This window comes from Theropithecus gelada, chromosome 9, assembly GCF_003255815.1.
Source record: "Theropithecus gelada isolate Dixy chromosome 9, Tgel_1.0, whole genome shotgun sequence".
In the NCBI taxonomy this organism is placed as follows: domain Eukaryota; kingdom Metazoa; phylum Chordata; class Mammalia; order Primates; family Cercopithecidae; genus Theropithecus; species Theropithecus gelada.
Window position 1 is genome coordinate 63,600,393 of NC_037677.1, and position 24,186 is coordinate 63,624,578.

General features: G+C 50.1%; 1 protein-coding gene across 6 annotated transcripts in view; it reads left to right on the forward strand.

The window, feature by feature from the left end:
* The first annotated feature begins 3,895 nt into the window (after window positions 1-3,895).
* Window positions 3,896-24,186, forward strand: part of LRRC20 (leucine rich repeat containing 20) — an 87,077-nt gene continuing 66,786 nt past the window's right edge. For 3 of the 6 annotated variants that reach the window (XM_025397309.1, XM_025397314.1, XM_025397313.1), the window contains exons 1-2: window positions 3,896-3,997; window positions 10,310-10,454. In XM_025397309.1, coding sequence (XP_025253094.1) covers window positions 10,373-10,454 — 82 coding nt within the window. In that variant the 5' untranslated portion in view covers window positions 3,896-3,997; window positions 10,310-10,372. Of the gene's footprint in view, window positions 4,053-4,633; window positions 5,050-10,309; window positions 10,455-24,186 lie in introns of those variants that run through there. The other 3 variants (XM_025397312.1, XM_025397310.1, XM_025397315.1) reach the window with 3 other exon arrangements.

Here is a 24,186-nt window from a genome sequence, read left to right on the forward strand (position 1 = left end):
CAATATGAGGAGAATAGAATGGAAAAGGAGAGATTTACAGTTTTGTATTGTATTACAGCTACCACAACAAAGTGCTACAGGCCAGGTATCTTACCAACAGAAATCCATTGTCTCATAGTCTGGAGTCTAGAAATCTGAAATCAAGGTATTCGTTGGGTCCTTCTGAGAGCTGTGAAGGAAGGATCTGTTCAGGCCTTTCTCTTTAGCTTGTAGATGGCCATCTTCTCCCCGTGTCTCTTCACATGATCTTCCCTCTATACATGTCTGCCTGTGTACCAATGACCCCTTCTTATAAGGACACCAATCATATTGGATTAGGACCCACCCTAATGACCTCAATTTTCACTTGATTCCTTCTGTAAAGACCCTATCTCCAAATGAGGCCACATTCTGAGGCACTAGGGGTTAGGACTACAACATATATATATATATTTTTTTTCTGGTGGGTTGGGGGCAGGCGCACAAATTAACCAATTAGCAGGCCTAGAAGTTGTTTGATGAGAAGCAGACTCCATCAGGGTCTTCAGTCACAGGAGTTGAGATGCTGACTCTGTCAATGGGATAGTGTCCCTTTCACAAGTGCCCTGAGAATTTATCCTGCCTAGTGAAGGGCAGACCCTTCAGGGAATAGCCATAGAACAATTTTGTCTTAGCACAAGAGTTTTCCTATCTGCAAGTAATTTGCAAGGATTTCAAACATCTCCAGAGGCTGTGGCCAAGCCCTGGCAAACATCCAAGTCTGTTCAGGGTGTGCAGCTTCTGACTCAGGTGGCCAGGCTTGGACCACCTCGTTAAGGGGTCCAGGCCTCCAAAAATACTCCGAATCTCTTCAGAGGAGCCTATTTGTTTGGGGCCAGTTGAGCTTCTTCATTGAGAAGCCTCAGGGGCTTCTCTTGCACAGCCCTACCTCCCTGATTCCCTCACTTGCTGTTCTGAAACTGAAAATGGCCACGAACGGCATGAGGCTTCTAGACCCCAACAGTGAGGGATAATATTTTGCCAATTGACTGCATTGAATGGAGTCAGTAAACATAGTGACCGAAAATCTTACCACTGTTGATAAATATTTTCTGAGTACCCACTACATGCTAGGTATCGTGAGAATACTTTTTTTTTTTTTTTTGACACCTCATCTTCCTCCTGGGCTCAAGCTATCCTCCCACCTCAGCCTCCTGAGTAGCTGGGACTACAGGTCCATGCCACCACTCCCGGTTACTTTTTGTAATTTTTGTAGAGATGGGGTTTCACCATGTTGCCCAGGCTGCTGCTCTTGAACTCCTGGGCTCAAGTGATCCTCCCGTCTCAGTCTCCCAAAGTGCTGGGATTACAGGTGTGAGCCACCGTGCCCGACCCAAGAATACTTACTGAGTCCTGTGACAGATTACAAAATTAGCCCCAACTCTCTGCTCATCCCTGTACTCATGTTCTTTGCAATGTGACTTTGCTGCTCCTCCCATCAGGAGATGGAGTCTATTTCTTCACCCTCGAACCTGGGTTGGCCTTGCCATTTGGTTTAGTCAATACAACTGTGGAAGTGGAGTAGTGCCAATTTCGAGCCTAGACTTTGAGGGACCTTGCACGATTCCACTCTTGCTCTTGGAGCCCTCCAGTTCCATGTGAACAAATTAGGCTAGCCTGTTAGTAGATGAGAGACATGCGACCTACTTGCCTCAGTTGGCAGCTAGCTACTTCCCAGAAGCAGAGCCTTCTGACTGCCTGGCAATGAACCCAGACGCATGAGGGAGTCCAGCTGAGAACAGAAGAACTGCCCAGCTAAGCGCAGCCTAAAATACTGACCCATAAAATCATGAACTAAATAAGTAGTTGTTGTTTTAAGCCACATCTAAGTTTTGGGGTATTTTAATATACAGGAAACATTGATGGATACAAGCACTGAACATGCATCAAGCTCTGGTATTTGCAATCAGGCAGACTCTTGGGAGTAAAGACTTGTGCACAGATGATACAAAAATGGGTGTAATGCACCAAGTGCTCTGAGAAGCAAACACAGTAGGAATAGAAGTGGTAGATTTGAGCTAGGGAGGGTTGTTGTCTCTGTGGAGTTAGAGGGTACAGGATGAACTGCCTGGGACAGGGGACTGGCTGAGGGAAAGCATGAATGTTGGAAACCCCAGGCTGGGGCCATCAACCAGCAGTATATACTGAGCCCTTACCATGGGTGCAGAAACACTGTACTGGCTGTCTCAGGTCTGCATATGGACTCGCGGGGGAGAAAAGACATCCACGTGTAAAAGTTGGGTAGAAGTGTCATGCTGGTTTTCAGTGAAAACAGAAAGAACCATGTCTGTTTTGTCTACAGTGACAAGCAGCATCTCAGCTTGGGCAGAATGGGACTCTACCCATTAGTTATTTATATCTGGTACTTGGTATATATCTGGTAGGGATATGGTGTTGATGGGTTGAGAGAGGTCTCCATAGTCTTCCTCGGGAAGGCACAAGGGCTCAGAAAACATGGCTGCTTAAGTATCTACTTGACTGGTAACTCCTTGAGAGCAGGGTCTGTGTCTGATTCATGTCAGTATACCCCAAGACGCAGGACCTTGCATATATTAAGCATTCAGTTTCAAAAGACTTAGTTTGGAGATATTTACCATCCTCTTCTCTTTATTTCTACTAACCTATTGTAGATTTTTCCTAGGACTGCTATAACAAATGGACATAAACTGGGTGGTGTAAAGCAACAGAAATTTATTCACTTACAGCTCTGGAAGCTATTAAGTCCAAAATCAAGGTGTCTGGAGGGTTAGTTACTTTTTGGAGGCTCTGAAGGAGGAACTATTCCCTGCACTTTCCTAGCTTCTGGTCCCTGCTGGCAGTGCTTGGCACTGCTGGCCTTGAAAATGCATCAGCTGATCCCTGTCGCCATCACCACCAGTGGTTCTCCCTGTGCGTCTCTTCTATGTCTCTTCTCTTACAACACCAGTCTCAGTGGATTAGGGGCCCGCCCTACTCCAGCATGACCTTAAGTCATTACATCTGCAATGGCCCTACTTCCAAATAAGATCACATTCTGATGAACTTTAACATATTGTTGGGGGTGGAGAGGGCATAAGTAAACCCTAAATATCCATCAAGGCCCAAGGGAATGTGCATTCTTTGACTGCCTAGACCCCGTAGAGGCAGAATTAAATATTTTTTTTCCCCTCTTTGAGACATGTCCGCTCAGGCTGGAGTGCCAATCTCGGCTCACTGCAACCTCCGTCTCCCGGGTTCAAGCGATTCTCCTGCCTCAACATCCCGAATCGCTGCGGCTACAGGCGCCCGCCACCACGCCCGGCTAATTTTTGTATTTTTAGTAGAGACGGGGGTTTCACCATGTTGGCCAGGCTGGTCTCGAACTCCCGAACTCAGGTGATCCGTCTACCTCGGCCTCCCAAAGTGCTGGGATTACAGGGGTAGCCACCGCGCCCCGCCCTCAAGTCATATTATATAGATGAGAACATTAGGCTTTGGAGACACAGGGCCGAGACACAGAGCCTTCCATATACTAAAAACAATGGGCACCCGAAGTCATCATAGGAAAAGTTCCCTATGCTCCATGTTCACGTGTTTCGAAGTATCCCTGATCCGGTTAATTCAACTCCATTCCCTCGAGAAAATCCAATCTGGAGCCCCGGTCCTATAGATCCTGGGATGTACCGCACGTCCCACCCCGTATTTCCGCCCTCTCTGGCGTTCTCCCTCCAGAGGCAGCACACAAAGCGGTTACTCCCTTCGGGCGGGAGCGCGCGGGATGCCCTTCCGCGCGCACCTCCCCCGCGCGCGCCGCTCCCGCGTTGATTGGCTGCGCGCAGCCCGGGCCCAGCCTACTCCCGCCACGGCGCCGGTCCTGGCGCGGGGATTGGCGGAGTGGCCGCGCTCGCAGTTCCCGCAGCCCCTCGCGCCCCGCCCCGCCGGCTCGGAACTCGCCTGGGGCGCCGCCGGCGGCGGAGGGAGCGTGACTGCGAGGCGCAGGGCGCTAGGAGGCATTGTCGCCGTAAGTGGAGCCAAAAGCGGCCCGGAGCGGGACCACACGCTTCTTGCCCCGCAAAGTAAACGTAGTCCAAGGCCAAGCGTTGCAGGGGCTGGGGGAGAGAGGGCGAGAAGTGTCCCGATTTTTGCAGCGTCCCCTCCCCTCCCCCAGGTCACCCAGTGGAAAAGAGCAGCGGTTGCACCAGCGGAGGCTCTGGCGGTGCCAAGGCGCCCAGCATGCGCGGGCTCTTGCTTGCTCACTGCAGCTGGACTCCGATGGTTCCCGGCAGTGGGTGCAGCGGTGCCAGGGAATAGGGAGCTCGGAGAAGCGCTCCCAGGCGGGCCTCCATTCCTCGCGGGAGGCGCCCTTGCTGGGAGAGGCTGCTGTGCATTTCGTCCCCGAAGCGACACTTTCGGGGTTTGCTTCCGCTCTGGGGAGCTGTAGACGCCTGCTCCAGAACGTGCCTCTCGGCCTCTGGGCAGCGTAGAAGCCCCGGGCCCTCTGCGATCACTAGCGTTCTTCCCTCTGCCTGCTTTATTCTCCCAGTCCCCGCCTGCCGGGCCAGCCGGACGAGGTGCCATTGGCTGCAGGCACCAGGGGTGAGGCGGGTCCTGGCACGAAGGGCGGGGGGACCCTTGCCTGGCCATCTTGCGTAGTACTGGAGGCTCAGTCCGAGGATGCCTAGGATGTTAGCGAGGGAGCACGCGCTTAGCTTCCCGAACCCCATGCCACAAAAACGGGGAGCCAGCAGGTCCCGCTCACGTCCCAGCGGGCTTCTTACTCTGGGGTGGGAAAGTGGGTCAACTTCGTTCTGACGTGAAGGGGGGTTTGGGACTGCTTGGGTCGCTCCTCACCTCCTCACCCGCTCCCCGGCTTGGCATGGTCCAGAGCCCGGGCTGGAGCCAGCGGTAGGGCCAGCTTGCACACATGGCTCCGGAGGCTCCGGTTGCCCATCCGAGCCGCTGCCAGGCTCTAACGTTCCCAACTGACAACACCAGTAACTAAATATAGGAGCAGATGGTGGGGACGGGCTGTCGCAGCGTCTCCTTTGCAGAGGTCTCCGGACTGCAGATAAGGTCGAGTTCTTGATGGTAAGGGCTGGAGTCAGGGGGCCAGGTCAGGGTTTAAGCAAAAATCGCCCCTCCCCCAGCCAGCCTGAGTCCAGGTGAAACCAGGTTATAGGAAGAGGAGGGCTGTATTGCCAGCTCCCACAAAGCAGGACAACGTTTTTGTCTGGCGTTGAATTTATTGCATCCAAACTTCCTCTCTGCACCTGTTTAATTACCTACTGGTAATGCCTTGGTGTGGGAAACATGTAATGGTTTGCAAAGTCCTTTCCCAAAAGTTACATAGCAGTTACTTCTCACAATTATCCAGTGAGGAAGGTGGTATTTCCATTTTACAAATGGGACTGCTCACAACACTGTTAACTGCGAAACTATGGATTCGGCTGCCTTCCTCAAAAAACTTCTCTTAGTTCACCACAGAGAAGCAGAGGACAGCCTTGCAAGAGGCCTGCAGTTCCCTTCTTCAGTAATCTGGGAGCCCATTGGCTCCCTGTCTCTCTCTCCTGAATCTCTCTGTGCACCTGCTGCTCAGCCCCTGTCCCTTCCCCCTGGCCATGCCATGTGCCTTCATGCCCCCCTTAGGCCTGGCCCTGTAGCCTTACTAGTATCAGGCTCATCCTGCCTCCCAGTGGGAAGCTTCTTCTAGCCCATACCCCATCTTTGCCCCTTTACTCCCACAGTAGGGGCCTTATGCAAGGTGCCCAGGAGACGTTTGCTGGATTTAAACGTTTCACCGGACCAGGATGCTCACTCTGAGGAACGGGTTGGGGGTGTGTGGAGAGGGCCCTGCTTTGAGGATGTAGGCAGTGTGAGTATGAGCTTTGACCTTGTGCTGAAGCGTCTCTGGGATTTGGAGTACTTTCCTTGACATTTTCGAAGGCCTACCCTCTATTGCCTGGGACTGGCTGGGACCAGTAGTGCCAGCTGGCTGGGGTGCCCCAAGTGGAGATCTGGCCCATGTGGGCTGATGGTGTCTGTTTCTCCCTTTTGGGACACTCTGTGACTCTCCACTACCACCATCCCTGCAGATGGCATTGACCAGGTACCCTGAGGAGCCCAGGCCTGTCAGCTGGACTTCATGAAACAATTCTTCCTTGTGGAGGAAGGGGCATTTTAGGTCAAGGAGGATGGCTTCCTAGCTAGTTAATAAGCATGGTGATTTTAGGCAGCAGGAACCTTTTGGGGGTCCAGAGCACATCTGTGCCGTACTCAGAGCATCCTCCATCCTCTGACATAGAAGGGGCCCTTCTTCCGATTGAATTGCCCTGACACCTAGACTTCACATGTTTCTATTCCTGTGCCTGTGTCCACTCTGACCCACATAGTAGACTGTCTGAACTTGCCACCGGTGGTGAAATTTTTAATCTGACTAGTTTTCTATAGTGGTCTAAGGCAAGGGTCCTCAACCCATGGACTGTGGATGGTACAGGTCCATGGCCTGTGAGGAACCTGGCTGCACAGCAGGAGGTGAGCACCGGTGAGCATTACCGCCTGAGCTCTGCCTCCTGTCAGACCAGCGGCCACATTCGATTCTCTTAGGAGCCTGAACCCTATTGTGAACTGCGAATGCGATGGATCTAGGTTGTGCTCTCCTTATGATAATCTAATGCCTGATGATCTGAGGTGGAATAGTTTCATCCCTCTCCCCCTGTGGTGGGAAGAATTGTCTTCCAGGAAATGGAAAAGTTTGGGGACGCTGGTCTAAGGCACCACCTCCCCCACCCGGTGGCAGCTAGTAGAATTGCAGGCATAGTGCCTGATTGAAGGTGTTCAGCCCAGGCGATCCCACCAGGGCTACCCCAGACCCTGGGCAGCTTGGTGGCTTCCCTTCCTTTCCCTCTCTGCTGTAAGGCCAAGATTGCTTCAGTGCTGTTCTTCAGAAAGCTCTTCCTCATCAGAATCACAAGTCGGAACTGTTTCCTGCATTTCTTTCTCCCTCTTCATTCTTATCCCTCACACCTAGGAGATACTCAGTAAATGTTTATGATTATTGATGATGAATTGGAGATGGAGAAAGGAGGGAGCATGGAATGGTGGGAAGAGTCCGAGGCTGGGACTTAGGATACGTGGGTTTTTTGTTTTCATCTAGCTGATTTGCTTCCCCTGTTGGATCCTCAGCTTTCCCATTCATAAAGGGGTTACAAAAAGTCACAAAGATGCTAGCAACATGGCTATGATTTAGGCTTAGGGGTACAGTCTTTGAGGCAGCATGGTGAAGTTGTTGGGTCCAGTTTGCCACAGTCCTTTCTATTCCCTTCTGCCCTGCACTGGCTCACCTTATGCAGATTGGCCACCTGGCACTGTTAGCCTTTTGGTTTTTGACCTTTCTCAATTTAGACAGTGTCTTAGATTTGTTGTAAGAGTCTCTTGACCTGTATTCAGATTGGAAATACAAATGATGTCTGTTGATCATCACCATTAGGGGATACTAACCAAGCACCTGTGTTCAGTGTGTGGGGAGAAGCACAGTATAGATCTATTCCCTGCCCCCAAGCTGCCCACAGGCCAATGGAGGAGACAAGTGTATGTTTGTTTGTTTGTTTATTTATTTATTTTTGAGACAGAGCTTTGCTCTTGTCGCCCATGCTGGAGTGCAATGGCACGATCTTGGCTCACTGCAACCTCCACCTCCTGGGTTCAAGCGATTCTCCTGTCTCAGCCTCCCGAGTACCCGGGATTATAGGCATGTGCCACCATGCCTGGCTAATTTTTTTTTTTTTTGAGCCTGAGGTTCGCTCTTGTTGCCCATGCTGGAGTGCAATGACACAATCTCACTCACTGCAACCTCTGCCTCCTGGGTTCAAGTGATTCTCCTGCCTCAGCCTCCCGAGGCACCCGCCACCACGCCTGGCTAATTTTTGTATTTTTACTAGAGATGGGGTTTTACCACGTTGGCCAGCTGGTCTTGAACTCCTGACCTTAGGTGATCTGCCCACCTCGGCCTTCCAAAGTGCTGGGATTACGGGTGTGAGCCACCGCACCTGGCCATTTTTTTTTTTTTTTTTTTTTTGGTATTTTCAGTAGAGATGGAGTTTTACCATGTTGGTCAGGCTGGTTTCCAACTCCTGACCTCAAGTGATCCACCTGCCTCGGCCTCCCAAAGTGCTGGGATTATAGGCATGAGTCACTGCGCCTGGCTGACAAGTGTATATTTAAAAGCTCATAAATAATCCAGGTGACTTGTGCTAAGTCGTTAAGTGCTACTGAAACTCAGAGGGAGCAGAGAACACTGAAGCAATCAGAGGAGATTTCCTGGAGGTGGGAGAGAGAGAAATTCCTCAAAGATGAGTTCCCTAAGTGTTTTGTTCAGAGTCACATGAGTATTAAACTGGGGTTAGATGCTGGTGTTACATCCACATGTGCACTGCTTTATCCTCTTAACTTTTATTGAGTATTTACGTGTCCTGGGCTCTGAGCTAGCTCGTATATGTGTTTTGTTCAATCCTTATATTAACCTAACAAGTTGGGTATTACTAGATCTCCTATTCACATGAAGAAACAGGCTCAGAGGAGTTAAGAAACTCTCCCAAGTCTTCTCACTAATAAATGGGGGAGTTGAGCATTTGACGTGTCTCCAAAATCAGTGTTTTCCCACTGCTCTGTACGCATGTGTCTCAAACCTTTAGTGCCAGCCTCCTTAGTGGAAATGCCCACACATACTAAACTCACAGTAACTCCCCGAGGCAGATGGGTGGGCTTGGCCCACCCTGGCTTGGTCTTGCCTGCCCTGCTTGTCCAGTTGACCACGTGGGAACTTTTTCTTGGTGACTGTTAGCTCTTAGCACTGTCCCCATGCCCTTTCTCTCTGCCCTTCACCTTCTTCTGCCTTTGGCCCTTGGAGTGAGTTCATTGGAGCTCCTTGAGCTGTCTATGAAGCTGGGACTGGGGTCTGGGGGCAAAGCAGGGTGCTGACCTTGGACTTGAGCTCATTCCTCTCTCCATGGGGTGCTGCTATTTTTTTGTTTTGTTTTGTTTTGTTTTTTGAGATGGAGTCTCGCTCTGTCGCTCAGGCTGGAGTGCAGTGGTGCGATCTTGGCTCACTGCAAGCTCCACCTTCCGGGTTCACGCCATTCTCCTGCCTCAGCCTCCTGAGTAGCTGGGACTACAGGCACCCACCACCACGCCCGGCTAATTTTTGTATTTTTAGTAGAGACGGGGTTTCACTGTGTTAGCCAGGATGGTCTCGATCTCCTGACCTCGTGATCTGCCCGCCTCGGCCTCCCAAAGTGCTGGGATTACAGGCGTGAGCCACTGCGCCCGGCGGGGGTGCTGCTATTTTTATAAAGAAGTGAACACTGGATATGGAGCTGGGCTGACCCGATTCTTGCCACTTGTAGTTTGACTTTGGCCAGGTCACCTAGCCCCTCTCTATGCTCATTTCCTTCTCTGTAATAAACCGGGAGTTGAGGGTGTTTGCAAGTCCTTATGTCTTAACACCTTATCATTTTGTCTTCCTCACCTTTCTTTCAGCCTCTTTTCCTCTAGTGATCCAATCTCTCTTCTCTCATTTCCATCTCCACCCCCCCCCCCCCCCCGCCACCTGCTTTCTCTTCTCTCATTTCCATCTCCACCCACCCCTCTCCCCTGCCACCCGCTTTTCTTGCCTCGGCAAGATGCAGCATCAGGCTGATAATCACACAGGCTAGTACTGTAAACTCTCCTTCCTACTGGCACGTGGGAAAGGAATTCTTACAGACCATCCACTGCCAGTCCGTGTGTTCTGATGGGCTCACAGGGCTCTGATTTGCCTTCATGTCCCCACTTCCTGCCATGCACAAGGCAGATATGGGTGGGTTGAACAGGGGAGCTGGGGAAATTGTCCTGGGTGGGGTGTGGACAGGGCACCAGCTTAGAGGCTGTGGGATGGAGGGACAGGTGTCTTTCTCCTGTAGTTGGCTGCACCCTACCTCCTTCCCAATGCCCCGCCTATAGAGTGAATCACAGGCCAGCACACCCCTGAGTCCTCACACCTCCCTAGCTGCTGGCTCAGGCCTGGTCCCCATATCTGGTGAGGTCACACATGTTGATCCTCCCCGAAAACCAGTAGGACCCAGCTGCCCCCACCCTCTGACTGGCAGACCAGCCTGTGCAAAGGCCAAGCTGGATGTGGCCTGAGCTCTTGGCCCTGCAAGAGGAGGTGAGTGGCCTGGGGCCCTCCCTGCAGGCTTCCTGGCAGCCTGGGTCCTGGGGGAGAAGGATGCTAGAGGGGGATGCCTGGGTGGGCCCCTGGCTGACAGGCAGGCACTTCATGGCACTGCATCTTCCCCAGGCTCAGGTCCTTTTGTGAGCAGCAGACCAGCCCGGGGGCTGGCAGCAGGACACCTGTGTCTGCATGCTGAAGAAGATGGGTGAGGCTGTGGCCAGAGTAGCAAGGAAGGTCAACGAGACGGTGGAGAGCGGCTCTGACACTCTGGGTGAGTGAGGGCAGGGCTTTTCCCAACTTCCCTGGAAGCAGTTGTGAGATCAACTTAGAAATGAAACAGAGATGAAAGACACAAGTGTCAGTGCGCAACCTCATCCTGAGAATAAGTGTTTTGTAGAACTTTCATTGCAACAGTGTGTAGTTTGTGTAAGACATTTCTTACTGTGGGTCCTGGTCAAAGAGGTTTGAAAACCACTGAGTGATGGGGCCTGCCTGCTTGTCTTTTGACTGCCAGTGACTGAGTGTGTGTACCCTTGGACTAGGTGAAAAAACAGAGCTGGTCCTGGCCAAGTAGCATCTGTGTGCCAGGCCCCGTGCTGGGCACCTCCTGAATGTTATCTTGTTGAATCTTCACAGGCTTCCTGGGGTGAATGAAGTCAGCTGGGCGTGGCAAGCCTCAGTCATCCCATGAAGAAAGGTGACGGCAAAATGGGTTTCTTTGAGGTTGCCCAGCTAGGAGACCCCTTTACACTCCACTATTTTTCTTGAATTGTGTCTTATATATTTTTTGCTTTGAATTGGCCAGGGCATTTTATTCCATCGATTACCCCAAGACTCCCAAGCATTTAGGCAAACCATCCCATTTAATTGAATTCAGCAGATATTTATTGACCGTCCACCAAGTGCAAGGGGCAGCAGGGGATACGGTGCAGTTTCCTGTGTGTGCGCCTGTGTGTGCGTGCACATGCCCGAGTGTGTTTGTGTGCGTGTGTGTGTGCATGTGTCTCACCCCTGGAATGCAGGCACCACTGTAGAGGCCTGGAGCACAGTCCTGCCTTGGGGATGATCTTGCAGATAGGCAGGCAGAATTGGAGTTAGGTACATGGAGAGGAATTTCACAGGCAGGTAGGGGTGTGTGTGTGTGTGTGTGTGTGTGTCTGTCTGTCTGTCTGTCTCACAAAGGAGTGCTTCCTTCCATGGTGGTTACTGCCTCAGCAAAGTCACAGAGACTGGAAAGGCAGTCAGAGGCAGAGAGAGGTGGTCCAGGAAGTGGAGAGACACTCAGCCTTCAAGATGAGCTTGATCACTGCCTCTTCCAGGAAGCCCTCCGCCTTACCTCATCCACTCTTTGCTCCCTTCGTCCTCTGTAGCACCCCTTCAGCATCTGTACAGCACAGGGACCCTGTGGTTGTTTGCTTCCCTCTGCCCTGCCCCAGAGCCCAGCTCAGTGTCAGGCACTTTGTAAACATGTGGAAGTGTTTGCTGAGCTTAGCTAAGGCGAGAGGCATTTCTTCTATCAGCAGGTTCACTGAAGATTGTCATTGGTATTGGAGGGAAGCCTTTGGAAGGAGCCTTAAGCTAGTGAGCTGATGACTGTGAGCCCTCATTGAAGGAATTCTAGAATCCTGTACTGGTCAGTAATATGGTTGTTTAAGGCTCTCTACCACTGAAACTGTGGTTCAGAGGTAGGCTTTGAGTCACATGGGCCTGGATTTGAATCCCTGCTCTGCCACCCACTCAACCTGGTACTGTAGCAGATTGCTTAACCTCTCAGATCCTCAGTTTCTTCATCTATAAAATGGGAATGGTAATTGTGCCTACCTCATCAGGGCAGTTAAGAGTAATTGGAATGTCTGTAAGGTGTTTGGCACATAGGGAGCTTGATAAATGGCAGTTATTATTTTTAATTTTTGTTCATTCCCAAAAGCTGGCGGTGGGACCTAAGCCCTTCCTTTCGCAAATGCACCTTCTACGGGTGTCATCCAGCCAGGTCTGTGCTGGGTGTGCTTCTTACTGCCTTCCAGTGGAGGATTCAGTGCAAATTGACAGATGTCTGTGGTGAGTAACCTACTCCTGCTTCAAAATGTCACAGGGGGCCGGGCATGGTGGCTCATACCTGTAATCTCAGCACTTTGGGAGGCCGAAGCAGGTGGATCGCTTGGGGCCAGGAGTTCAAGACCAGCCTGGCCAACATATGAAAACATACTAAAAATTCAAAAAATTAGCCTGGTGTGGTGGTACACGCCTGTAATCCCAGCTACTTGGGAGGCTGAGGCAGGAGAATTGCCTGAACCCAGGAGGTGGAAGTTGCAGTGAGTCAAGATCTTGCCATTGCACCTCCAGCTTGGGTGATGGAGCTAGGCTCCATCTCAAAAAAAAAAAAAAAAAAGCATCACAGGGGATAGGGACACAGCAGCTCCACTTCACTCAGATGTGGCAAGAGTGGAGAGGCCACAGGGGTGGGAACACAATTCTTACCAGGGGCGTTGGGGAAGCTGCCTGGGGGTGGGTGCTGTTTGAGAGAGGATGTTTCAGGGGGCAGCGGTGAGGAAACAGGCACTCCAGGCAGTGGTGGGGGTGTGCCTGAGTTGGAGGAGAGACCCTGCCCAATTACCACAGCAGCATTGGGGCAGGTGTTGAGGGATGGTGCCTGGCAGGCGGAGAGCTTGGAAGGTCGTGTTGAGGACCCCCTGAACTTCAACCTCTGTGGACTGGAGATTGCAAGGTCAGGTGGCCAGGTGGGCATTTCTGTGAGCTGAAGAGTGGGCACCCTGCATCAGGTGAAATGTGCAGGGCGGCTAGGACAGGGCATGCTGCGACCAGCTCCCCTGCACTGCCGGGGGGCCATACCCACCAAGGAACCCAAGCAGTTCTCTGGCCACTCTACCAGACCACTGCCATGCCTGGGATTGGAACCCTGACTGTCTGGCACCAGAGTCTGGGCCATGTCTCTACCATGCAGCCCTGGGGTGGGAGCAGGTTTTGGTGATTGCCAGGGTCATGACTGCTGTGAAGCTCTAGTCAAGTTGGGAGAGGCTTTAGCCATGGCGATCTTGCCTGAAGCTCAAGATTTTCATATGGAGGGGACTGGGTCTTTTGTTTTTTTTTGAGACAGAGTCTCGCTCTGTCACCCGGGCTGGAGTGCAGTGGTGCAAACTCGGCTCACTGCAAGCTCCGCCTCCCGGGTTCACGCCATTCTCCAACCTCAGCCTCCCGAGTAGCTGGGACTACAGGCGCCGGCCACCACACCCGGCTAATTTTTTTTTTTTGTATTTTTAGTAGAGACGGGGTTTCACCGTGTTAGCCAGGATGGTCTCGATCTCCTGACCTCGTGATCCACCTGCCTTAGCCTCCCAAAGTGCTGGGATTACAGGCATGAGCCACTGTGCCCGGCCAGGACTGGGTCTTAAAGTTGTGGCTGAATAACAGGGATCCTTTGTACCTGTGCAGTGGCCAGAGAAGAAGCAAAATTTCCAACCTGGCCATAGTGGGCACCTGTAATCCTGACCCTTAGGAAATGGAGCTGACCAGGCTCATATAATCTAAGGGGGCTGGGTCTAAGCAGTTAGCATGTATTGAATATCTGCTGTATACTGGTTGCTTGGGGGCACCCAGGAATGTGTGTAGTAGAGTCCTGGACCTGAGACCAGCCCACCACCCACAAGATGGTCTTCAGAGAGCAGTGACACACAGGCTCCATGCTAAGGTGTGTCGGATGGAACACAGGTTGTCCTAGTTCAGAGGTGGGAGATATTGCTGGGTATTGAAGTAGTCTGGGAAGGCTTTCTGGAGGAGATGGTAATTGAATTGAATCATAAAGTAACTCCATATGGTTCTCATGTAAAACTGCTAACAAGCTGAAGCATCCTAAACATCCAGCACCAGAAAATTGCTTAAATAAATTTGGCTACAGCTATACAATGCTTTTTTTTTTTTTGAGATGGAGTCATCTTGCTTGCCCAGGCTGGAGTGCCATGGCACAATCTTGGCTCACTGCAACCTCCCTCTCCCAGGTTCAAGTGATTCTCCTTCAGCCTCCCAAGTAGCGGGGATTACAGGTGTGTGCCACCATGCCTGGCTAATTTTTTAATTTATTTTTTAGTGGAGATGGGGTTTTGCCACGTTGGCCAAGCTGGTCTTGAATACCTGACCTCAAGCGATCCACCCGCCTCAGCCTCCTAAGGTGCTGGGATTACAGGCGTGAGCCACCGCACCCTGCCTATATAATGCTATTTATGTAGCCATCAACAATGGAGCATAATATTTCATTATATGACTGAATAAAGACTGGCACATTCTCAGCCAGGTGCAGTGGCTCTGTAATCCCAGCACTTTAGGAGGCCGAGGTGGGCGGATCACGAGGTCAGGAGATCGAGACAAGGTCACGAGATCCTGGCTAACATGGTGAAACTCTGTCTCTACTAAAAATACAAAAAAATTAGCGGGGTGTGGTGGCAGGCACCTGTAGTCCCAGCTGCTCGGGAGGCTGAGGCGGGAGACTGGTGTGGACCCGGGAGGTGGAGCTTGCAGTGAGCCAAGATCGTACCACTGGACTCCAGCCTGGGCAACAGAGTGAGACTCTGTCTCAAAAAAAAAAAAAAAACCACAAAACAAAAAATGACTGGCACATTCTCATATATAATGTGAATCAGAAAAAATCAAGAATGCCAAACTAATTCGTAGGGTGAGATACGAATTATGTTAAACCTGTGCATGTATGTAGGAAAGAAAATGGAAGGAAATAACCAATATGCAAATGGGAGTTAGAAAATACTATTTTTGCATTTTCTAAATATTCTATAATGAACGTATTACTCTTAAAATTAGAGAACAGATTTTAGGGAAAGGGCTACCTGCCACTATGGAAATAAAACACACATCTCGACAACAGATGAGAGTTCAGGGGTAACTCATTCTCAAAGCCGAGGCCCCTGGGAGAGGCACAGGCTTCCCTGGCTTTTCCCTTCCTGCTGGGTTCCCTCCCGGGGTGGTGCTCCAGAGCCACAGGTGTTGCTGCAGAGTGGGAGATCGCCTGTAGAGACTGGGCTGGAAGAGCTCAGTTACAGGCTTGCTCTCACCTTACTCAGGCAAGTAACCCTGGTAAGCACTTCGAACGCTGCCCCAGTGCTCCTGGGGTACCGCTGGCTAGAGCTGGAGCCAGGCCTGCTTCCTCCTGTAACTTGAGGCATAGATCCCAGCCTTTCTCACTCCACTCCAGGCTTCTCCATCCCTGGAGATGTGGGCTCCTTTCCATTTGGCCCCTGGGAGGCCCTCAACTTGAGTTGAAGCTGCTTTCCTCCCAGCCCCTCACCCCTCCTCAGCATCTTCTTCTAGATGCTTCTAAGGAGCATGCAGAGTTGCAAACTGCCCCTTAGGTAGTCTCCCTCCCCTGAGCCAGGCTCTCTTTCCCTGCCCCTTTTCCATCTGGGCTTCCATGGGTCCTGGACCCCTGAGGGGCCTCAGTCTGACCCCACCCTTCCCTCCAGCCTGTGGTTGCGGGCCAGGCTTCCCTGCACCCCGCTCCTCTCCGGGTCTTAGGCTCCCAGCTCTGCTGTGTGCATGGGGGGCTGGCTTTTAAAGAATGATCGTGACGCAGAGGAGCAGGATTTGAAAAGGCCTGAGGCCCGAGACTCTACTACACACATCCCTGGGAGCCCCCAAGCACCTAGTACACAGCAGGTACTCAATACATGCTAACTGCTTGTATTTTTGGTAGAGACCCTGTCTCTACCAAAAATAAAACCTAAAAAATTAGCCAGGTGCAGTGGCACGCACCTGTAGTGTCAGGTACTTTGGGAGACGGAGGCGAGAAGATTGCAAGAATCCTGGAGGTTGAGGCTGCAGTGAGCCATGATCGGGCCACTGCACTCCAGCCTGGGCAAGAAAAAGTTCTATTTTAAAAATCTGATATAATATACTCTGGTTTCTCTTCAGATCCAATGAATCTTTTGCTTCTTACTGAAAAAAAAAAAAAAATCCGATTTAAGGGAATAATCTTATTTCTTTCTTATGCTCTATTTTTTTATTTCTTTAATCATTTTAGAAATAAGGTCTTGTTCTGTCACCCAGGCTGGAGTGCAGTGGCGCAATCATAGTTCCCTGCAGCCTTCAATTCCTGTGCTCAAGTGATCCTCCCACCTCAGCCTTCCGAGTAGTTAAGACTACAGGCACTTGCTACTACACCGACTAATTTTTAAAATCTTTTGTAGAGATGGGGTCTCACTATGTTGCGTAGGCTGGTCTCAAACTCCTGGCCTCATGCTATCCTCTTGTCCCAGCCTATACTTGTTTTAAATCTTTACTGCTTTTTCTTTTTTTTGAAACGGAGTCTCGCTGTGTCACCTAGGCTGGAGTGCAGTGGCGTGATCTCAGCTCACTGCAGCCTCCACCTCCCGGGTTCAAGCAATTCTCCTGCCTCAACCTCCCAAGTAGCTGGGATTACAGGCGTGTGCCACCACACCTGGTTACTTTTTAATTTTTGTACTTTTAGTAGAGATGGGGTTTCATCGTGTTGGCCAGGCTGGTCTTGAACTCCTGGCCTCAAGTGATCCACCCGCCTCAGCCTCCCAAAGTGCTAGGATTACAGGCTTGAGCCACCATGCCCAGCCTGTTTTGTCTATAACAGGACATTCTTGAGGGTTTGAATCTGTTGTTCCTGCTGACTCTTGCTCACAGTAGGTTATTCTGGGCAGACTTTATATAATAATTTGGACCCTGTGCTCCTGCCTGGTGGACTATCTGTGTAATCCTGGGTTGCGGGGCTGTGTCCTCCGAAGGGGTGGTGATTGCTTTGGTCAGGTGCCTGAGTGTGACCAGCCTAGAAGCACGTCTTCTGTTAATGTTTCAGCCCTAAGGGCTTCTGCATATGAATTAAGGAATGTGAATATTCAAACCCTAAGTAAGAACAGGTCTGTAGTTTCAGAATCTTAGTGGAGATTTTTATTTTTGTTTTTAAAAAAATTCATTGCCCAGGCAAAGACGAAACTGCTTTTTGTCTTATCAGGTAGTAGATTTTTATTTTATTGTTTTTTGTTACCAAGTAGTAGATTTGGCTCATTACAACCTCCACCTCCCGCGTTCAAAGTGATTCTCCTGCCTTAGCTTTCCCCAAAAACCAACTGGGCACCTGCCACCATTCCCAGCTAATTTTTGTATATTTAGTAGAGATGGGAGTGTCACCATGTTGCCCAGGCTGGTCTCGAACTTCTGACCTCAAGTGATCCACCTGTTTCGGTCTCCCAAAGTTCTGGGATTACAGGCGTGAGCCATCACGCCTGGACTCAGATTCTCTATTTTTGATCTTTTGGACTTGCTCTTGTTAAATGTCAGGCATCATGGTAAACAGTTTGCTGGTTTTACCTCATTTAATCTTCCGTGATAACCCTATGACAGAGGTGATGTTAATACCCCCATTTTACAGATGAGGAAACAAAGATGTGAGAAACATCTTTTATCCAGTGTGTGCTCGCTCTTCTTTCCTTCCTTCCTTCCTTCCTTCCTTCCTTCCTTCCTTCCTTCCTTTCTTTTTTTCTTCTTTCTTTCTTCTTTTTTTTTTTTTGACAAGATGTTACTCTGTCACCCAGGCTGGAGTGCAGTGGTGCCATCTTGGCTCACTGCAATCTCTGCCTCCCAGGTTCAAGCATTTTATCTGGTGTTTTTACGTGTTTTGTTGTACAAGGGTATTCAACTTCCCTCATCTCCTGCGTTGCTTTTGCAGTACTTTTCCTCTGTTTTATAGCTGCTAGAGCTAGGCTGAGTGTAGGTGACCTGCTGGTGACACAGCTGTTTGGAGGGGGAGCAGAGTTCATAGGTCAGCGTAGTGCACAGCCCTGCTTTTCCCCATCCACCCTGCTGCCTGCCTGAGGGATGAGGGTGGAGATGAGGAGGAGGGCTGACAGAACTAAGCCAATGATGTGAACCTCCCTCTTCCTGCCTCTGCCCACCCGCACACCTACCTCTCCTCCCAGGTCTTCTTGGAACCACAGTGAGCCCACACTGTTCCTGAAAAGGAGCAAAATAATCAGAGGTGAACATCTACTTTTGTATCTAATATTTACATTATTATTAGGCTGTCTCAAGTTAATGAAACGATAGGGACAGCCCCCATGTACTGCTTTCATGGGCAAATGTCCCTCCATCAGTTCCTTCACTCCTGCAGGATTTTCTAAAGGGTAGGTCCTGGGTAACCAACATCAGGACTGTAGGAGTGCTGATTAAAAATGCAGATTCAGGCCAGGCACGGTGACTCACGCCTGTAATCCTAGCACTTTGGGAGGCTGAGGCGGGCAGATTGCCTGAGCTCAGGAGTTTGAGACCAGCCTGGGCAACACGGTGAAACCCCATCTCTACTAAAATACAAAAACTTAGCTGGGCTTGGCGGCATGCGCCTGTTGTCCCAGCTACTCAGGAGGCTAAGGCAGGAGGATTGCTTGAACCTGGGAGGCAGAGGTTGCACAGAGAGCTGAGATCGCACCATTGCACTCCAGCTTGGGCGACAGAGCGAGACTTGGTGCCCCCTGCTGCCAAAAATAAATAAAAATAAAACCTCAGTTAATTTCAGAAAAAAAATGCAGATTCAAGCTGGGCACGGTGGCTCATGCTTATAATCCTTGTGTTGGGTAGATCACTTAAGGTCAGGAGTTCGACACCAGCCTGGCCAACATGGTGAAACTCATCTCTACTAAAATGCAAAAATGGCTGGGCGTGGTGACTAACGCCTGTAATCCCAGCACTTTAGGAGGCCAAAGTGGGCGGATCACGAGGTCAGGAGATCGAGACCATCCTGACTAACACAGTGAAACCCTGTCTCTACTAAAAATACAAAAAAATTAGCTGGGCGTGGCGGCGGGCGCCTGTAGTCCCAGCTACTTGGGAGCCTGAGGTAGGAGAATCACTTGAACCCAGGAGGAAGAGCTTGCAGTGAGCCGAGATTGTGCCACTGGACTCCAGCCTGGGCGACAGAGTGAGACTGTGTCTCCAAAAAAAAAAAAAAAAAAGCAAAAATTAGCTAGGCGTGGTGATGCATGCCTGTAGTCCCAGCTACTTGAGGGCTGGAGAATCTCTTCAACCTGGGACGTGGAGGTTGCAGTGAGCCAAGATTGTTCTACTGCACTCCAGCCTGGGTGACAGAGCGAGACTCCATCTCAAAAAAAAAAAAAAAAAGAAAGGCAGCTTTATGGGCACTACTTTAGAGCTGTGAAAATAGAATCTCTGACGGTGGGGGCTGGTAGTGTGGATTTTAGCAAGCCTCCCAGATGATTCTGCCATGTCTTCACCTTATATATTTTATTGTTATAATTTATATATATATATATATAAAATTTACCCTTTTTAGTATATAGTTGAGTTCTGACAAACATATGTTTTTATAACCAACCACAACAAGACTCAGAACCTTTTTATCACCTCGTGCTCCCCTGCAGCCAAACCCTCCCCATCCCCGGTACCTGGGAGTCACTGATCTCTTTTCCATCCCTGTGGTTTTGCCTTTTCTAGGATATCATGGAAATGGAGTGATAGAGTAAATAAACTCTTGAGCCTGGCTTCTTTCGCTTTAGCATCATGTATTTGAGATTCATCTGTGTTTGGTGGGAATCAGTAGTTCATTCCTTTCGCTGCTGAATAGCGTTACATGGTGTGGGTGTTCCATGATCCATTTATCCTTTCATCTACTGAAGGACATTTGGACTGTTTCCAGTTTTTTAACATCATGAATAAAGCCTGTAAACATTTGCATACAGATTTTGCTGTGAAGCAAAGTTTTCTCTTTCTTTTCTTTCTTTTTTAGACAGGGTCTCACTCTTTTGCCCAGGCTAGAGTGCAATGGTATGATCTTGGCTCACTGCAGCCTCCACCCCCCTGGGCTCAAGCGTCCTCCCACCTCGCCTCCTGAGTACCTAAGACTACATGTGTGCACCACCGTACCTGGCTAATTTTTGTATTTTTTGTAGAGATAGGGTCTCCCTATGTTGGAGAGGCTGGTCTCAAACTCCTAGGCTCAAGCATTCCTCCTGCCTCAGCCTCCCAAAGTGCTGGGGTTATGGGCACAAACCACGGCATCTGGTCAGTAAGGTTTTCATTTCTTTTTTTTTTTTTTTTTTTTTTTGAGACGGAGTCTCGCTCTGTCGCCCAGGCTGGAGTGCAGTGGCCGGATCTCAGCTCACTGCAAGCTCCGCCTCCCGGGTTCACGCCATTCTCCTGCCTCAGCCTCCCGAGTAGCTGGGACTACAGGCGCCCGCCACATCGCCCGGCTAGTTTTTTGTATTTTTTTTTGTAGAGACGGGGTTTCACCGTGTTAGCCAGGATGGTCTCGATCTCCTGACCTCGTGATCCGCCCGTCTCGGCCTCCCAAAGTGCTGGGATTACAGGCTTGAGCCACCGCGCCCGGCCAGGTTTTCATTTCTTTCAGATAAACACACAGGAGTAGGATTACTGGGTTGTACAGTTGCCCCTCTGTATCTGTTGGGATTGGTTCGAGGAGCCCCACAGGTACCAATATTCAAGGACACTCAAGTCCTTTGTATAAAGTGCTATAGTATTTGCATCTAACCTGCGACACATCCTTCTGTATACTTTAAATCATTTCTAGATTGCTTATAGTACATAATACAATGTAAATACTACGTAAATAGTTGTATTGCTTTTTAAAATTTGTATTATTTATTTATTTTCAAATATTTTCTGTGTTTGATTGAATTCGTGGATACAAAACCCATAGGTATAGAGAGCCAACTATATGTATTAAGTATGTTTGACTATAAAAAACTGCCACACTCTTTTCCAAAGAGATTGAGAGCTCCAGTTCCTTCACATCCTTTTCAACACTCAGTATGTTTTTTAACTGTACATTCTCTAGGGTGTAATGTATCTCATTGTAGTTTGATTTATTTTTTATTTTTTTATAGTATTAAGAGGTATATTGTTGTAGTTTTAATTTACAGTTCTCTGGTGATATTGAACATCTTTTTTTTTTGAGACAGAGTTTCACTTCTTGTCACCCAGGCTGGAGTGCAATGGCACAATCTCACCTCACTGAAACCTCCGCCTCCCAGGTTCAAGAGATTCTCCTGCCTCAGCCTCCCAAGCAACTGGGATTACAGGCATCTGCCATCATGCCCAGTTAATTTTTGTATTTTTAGTAGAGATGGGGTTTCACTATGTTGGCCCGGCTGGTTTCGAACTCCTGACTTCAGGTGATCTGCCTGCCTCGGCCGCCCAAAGTGCTGGGACTACAGGTGTGAGTCAATGCACCTGGCCGATGTTGTACAACTTTTCATGTGCTTGTTGGCTATCCATTCGTCTTTGATTATATCTCGATTCAAATCTTTTGCCTATTAAAAAACACTGGGTTTTCTTTCTTTTTAGTTTTGTGTTTTAGAGGTGGGGTCTGGGTATGTTGCCCATGCTGGAGTGCAGTGGCTGTTCACAGGCACAATCATTGCACACTGTAGCCTGGAACTCCTGGGCTCAAGAGATCCTCCCATTTCAGCTTCCAGAGTAGCTGTAACTACAAGTGCTTGCCACCTGCCTGTCTCACATTTTTAATTTTGATGAAATTTAATTTATCATTTTTTCTTTTATTGATGGTATTTTTGGTATTGTATATATGAGAAGTCTTTGCTTAACCCAAGGTCACGAAGAGTTTCTCCTATCGGGATCATTTGGGTATTGGTTAAGCATACAGATTCATGGACTCTGCTCTAGAGCTTTAAAAGTTGAATCTTGCTGGGCACCGTGGCTCTTGCCTGTAATCCCAGCACTTTGGGAGGCTGAGGTGGGCGGATCACGAGGTCAGCAGTTCAAGACCAGCCTGACCAACATGGTGAAACCCCGTCTCTACTAAAAATACAAAAATTAGCTGGGCATGGTGGCACACGCCTGTAATCCCAGCTACTCAGGAGGCTGAGGCAGGAGAATTGCTTGAACCTGGGAGGTGGAGGGTGCAGTGAGCTGAGATCGTGCCACTGCAGCCTGGGCGGCAGAGCAAGACTCCGTCTCAAAAAAAAAAAAAAAAAAAAAAAAAGAATCTCAGAGAGGGTCTGGTGATCTGCATTGTAACATGAACTGTGTCTGATTCTTCTTTGCCTTGTATTTTGAGAATCACTGGCTTACTGTTTACAATTTGGAGCTTCCTGTCCTGGTGGCTGCCGTGGGGTGGGACAGGGGCATTGCCTGGCAGGGCTCTGGATGTGTGCGTGTGGGAGATGATGAATAAATACGGACATCGATGTGATGTGCTCCTGGGGAGGGACGTGAGCAGCTAGGCTGGGAGCTGTGGAATCAAAACAGGGAGACCAAGGCTAGTGCGAGGGGTGTGTCCACCTTTCCTCCCTCCCAGGCCTGCCTGTGCTTTGGCTGAGCGCTTGCTTCCTTCTGTACTAGCCGGCAGATGGCGCCCTGTCACAGGCCAAACCAAGGACCGGAAGCCGAGCCCGGGGACCTGGCCAGGCTGTGACTGGGTGAGCTGTTGCTGGGTGTCCTGACCAAGGCTTCCACTCCTTTCTTGTGTTTACGTTCCTGTCCAATCCCTGCAGGGACCCGATGTTGCAACCTCTTTGCTGAACAAGAGTACTCAGGAAACACTTAATAGATACTCACTGAATCCCAACCTTTTCTTGGTTCAGAAATTGCCACTGGCTCCTTTTTGAAAAAACACACATTTAGCAGCTGTTGTGCGTGCCCTGCCTGAAGGGCAGTGCATGTGCCCGGGAGTGCCCAGTCTGGAGGGGAGGCAGACATCTCTGTAGCACACTCTTACACTGAAAGGGGGCAGCCAGGGACTGGAGTGGGAGCTGCTTTTCTGGCCTGGTGGGATGGTGATCTTGGCCCTCACCAGGGCTTGTAGGCCTGTAGTTCCTGGCCCATAGCTGAGGCCAGCACCTGGTAGGGGTGAGGGGAGTGTGTTTTGCTGTGATGTTTCCTGGCCTGGCGAGTCCTGAGGGTCAGCCTGGCACAGTCCAACTCTGAGAGTGTAGGGGAGGGAGTCACTCTCACACAGCAGCCCCCAGACGGCTGGGGCTGCCTGGCTGTGTTTGCCGCAAGGGCTGAGGCCTCAGATCTGCCATCCTTGGCTCCCTGCCTCTTGGGGGAAGCAGGTGGGAGTTTGCCAGGCAGGAGAGGGGGCTAGAGGTCCCCACTGCAGGGTCTGTGCTGCTCTTCCAAGGGGACTGAGTTCCTCTGTAAGGAGACAGACCTTTCCCAACTCTGCCTCCTCTGTGGTGTGCTGTGGTGAAGGGGGAACTTGGAGCCTTCTGCCTAGCATGCCACCTCTAGACGTGCTCTCTCTGGATTGGGGTTCCTGGGAGGCCAAGAATGACCCTTCTCCCTCTTCTCTCCTGTGGCCCCTGGGGAGGGCTTTCTTCCCTTGAGGACTCTGCACCTATTTAAAATGAAGGCTTTGTATCCCTGGGTGGGCACTTGTCCGTCTTGACGCCTTTGGTTTTTGAGCTGGATAATTCTTTGTTCTGGGGGGCTATCCTGTGCTTGGTAAGATGTTTAGCAACATCCCAGCCTCTACCTACTTGAGGCAAGATGTGTTAGTTCATTCAGGCTTCTATAGCAAAATATAAACAACAGAGACTTATTTTTCACAATTCTGGAGGCCGGGAAGTCCAAAATCAAGGCACTGGCAGGCTCAGTGTTTGGTGAGGGGCTGCTTTCTGGTTCATTAACAGATGTTTCTCGCCATGTCCTCTGTGGTTGGGGGGCCAGGGAGAGACTTTTCTGGGGTTTCTTCCTTCCTTCCTTCCTTCCTTCCTTCCTTCCTTGAGAGAATGTTCTGGGGTTTCTTCTCCCTTCCCCTCCCCTCCCCTCCCTCCTTCCCTCCCTTTGCCCAGGCTGGAGTGCAGTGGCTCAAACTCTTAGGCTAAAATGATCCTCATGACTCAGCCTCTTGGGTAGCTGGGACTACAGGCACATGTCACCATGCCTGGCTAATTTAAATTTTTTTTTTTTTTTTGTAATGGAGACGAGTCTTGCCATCTTGCCCAGACTAGTCTTGAACT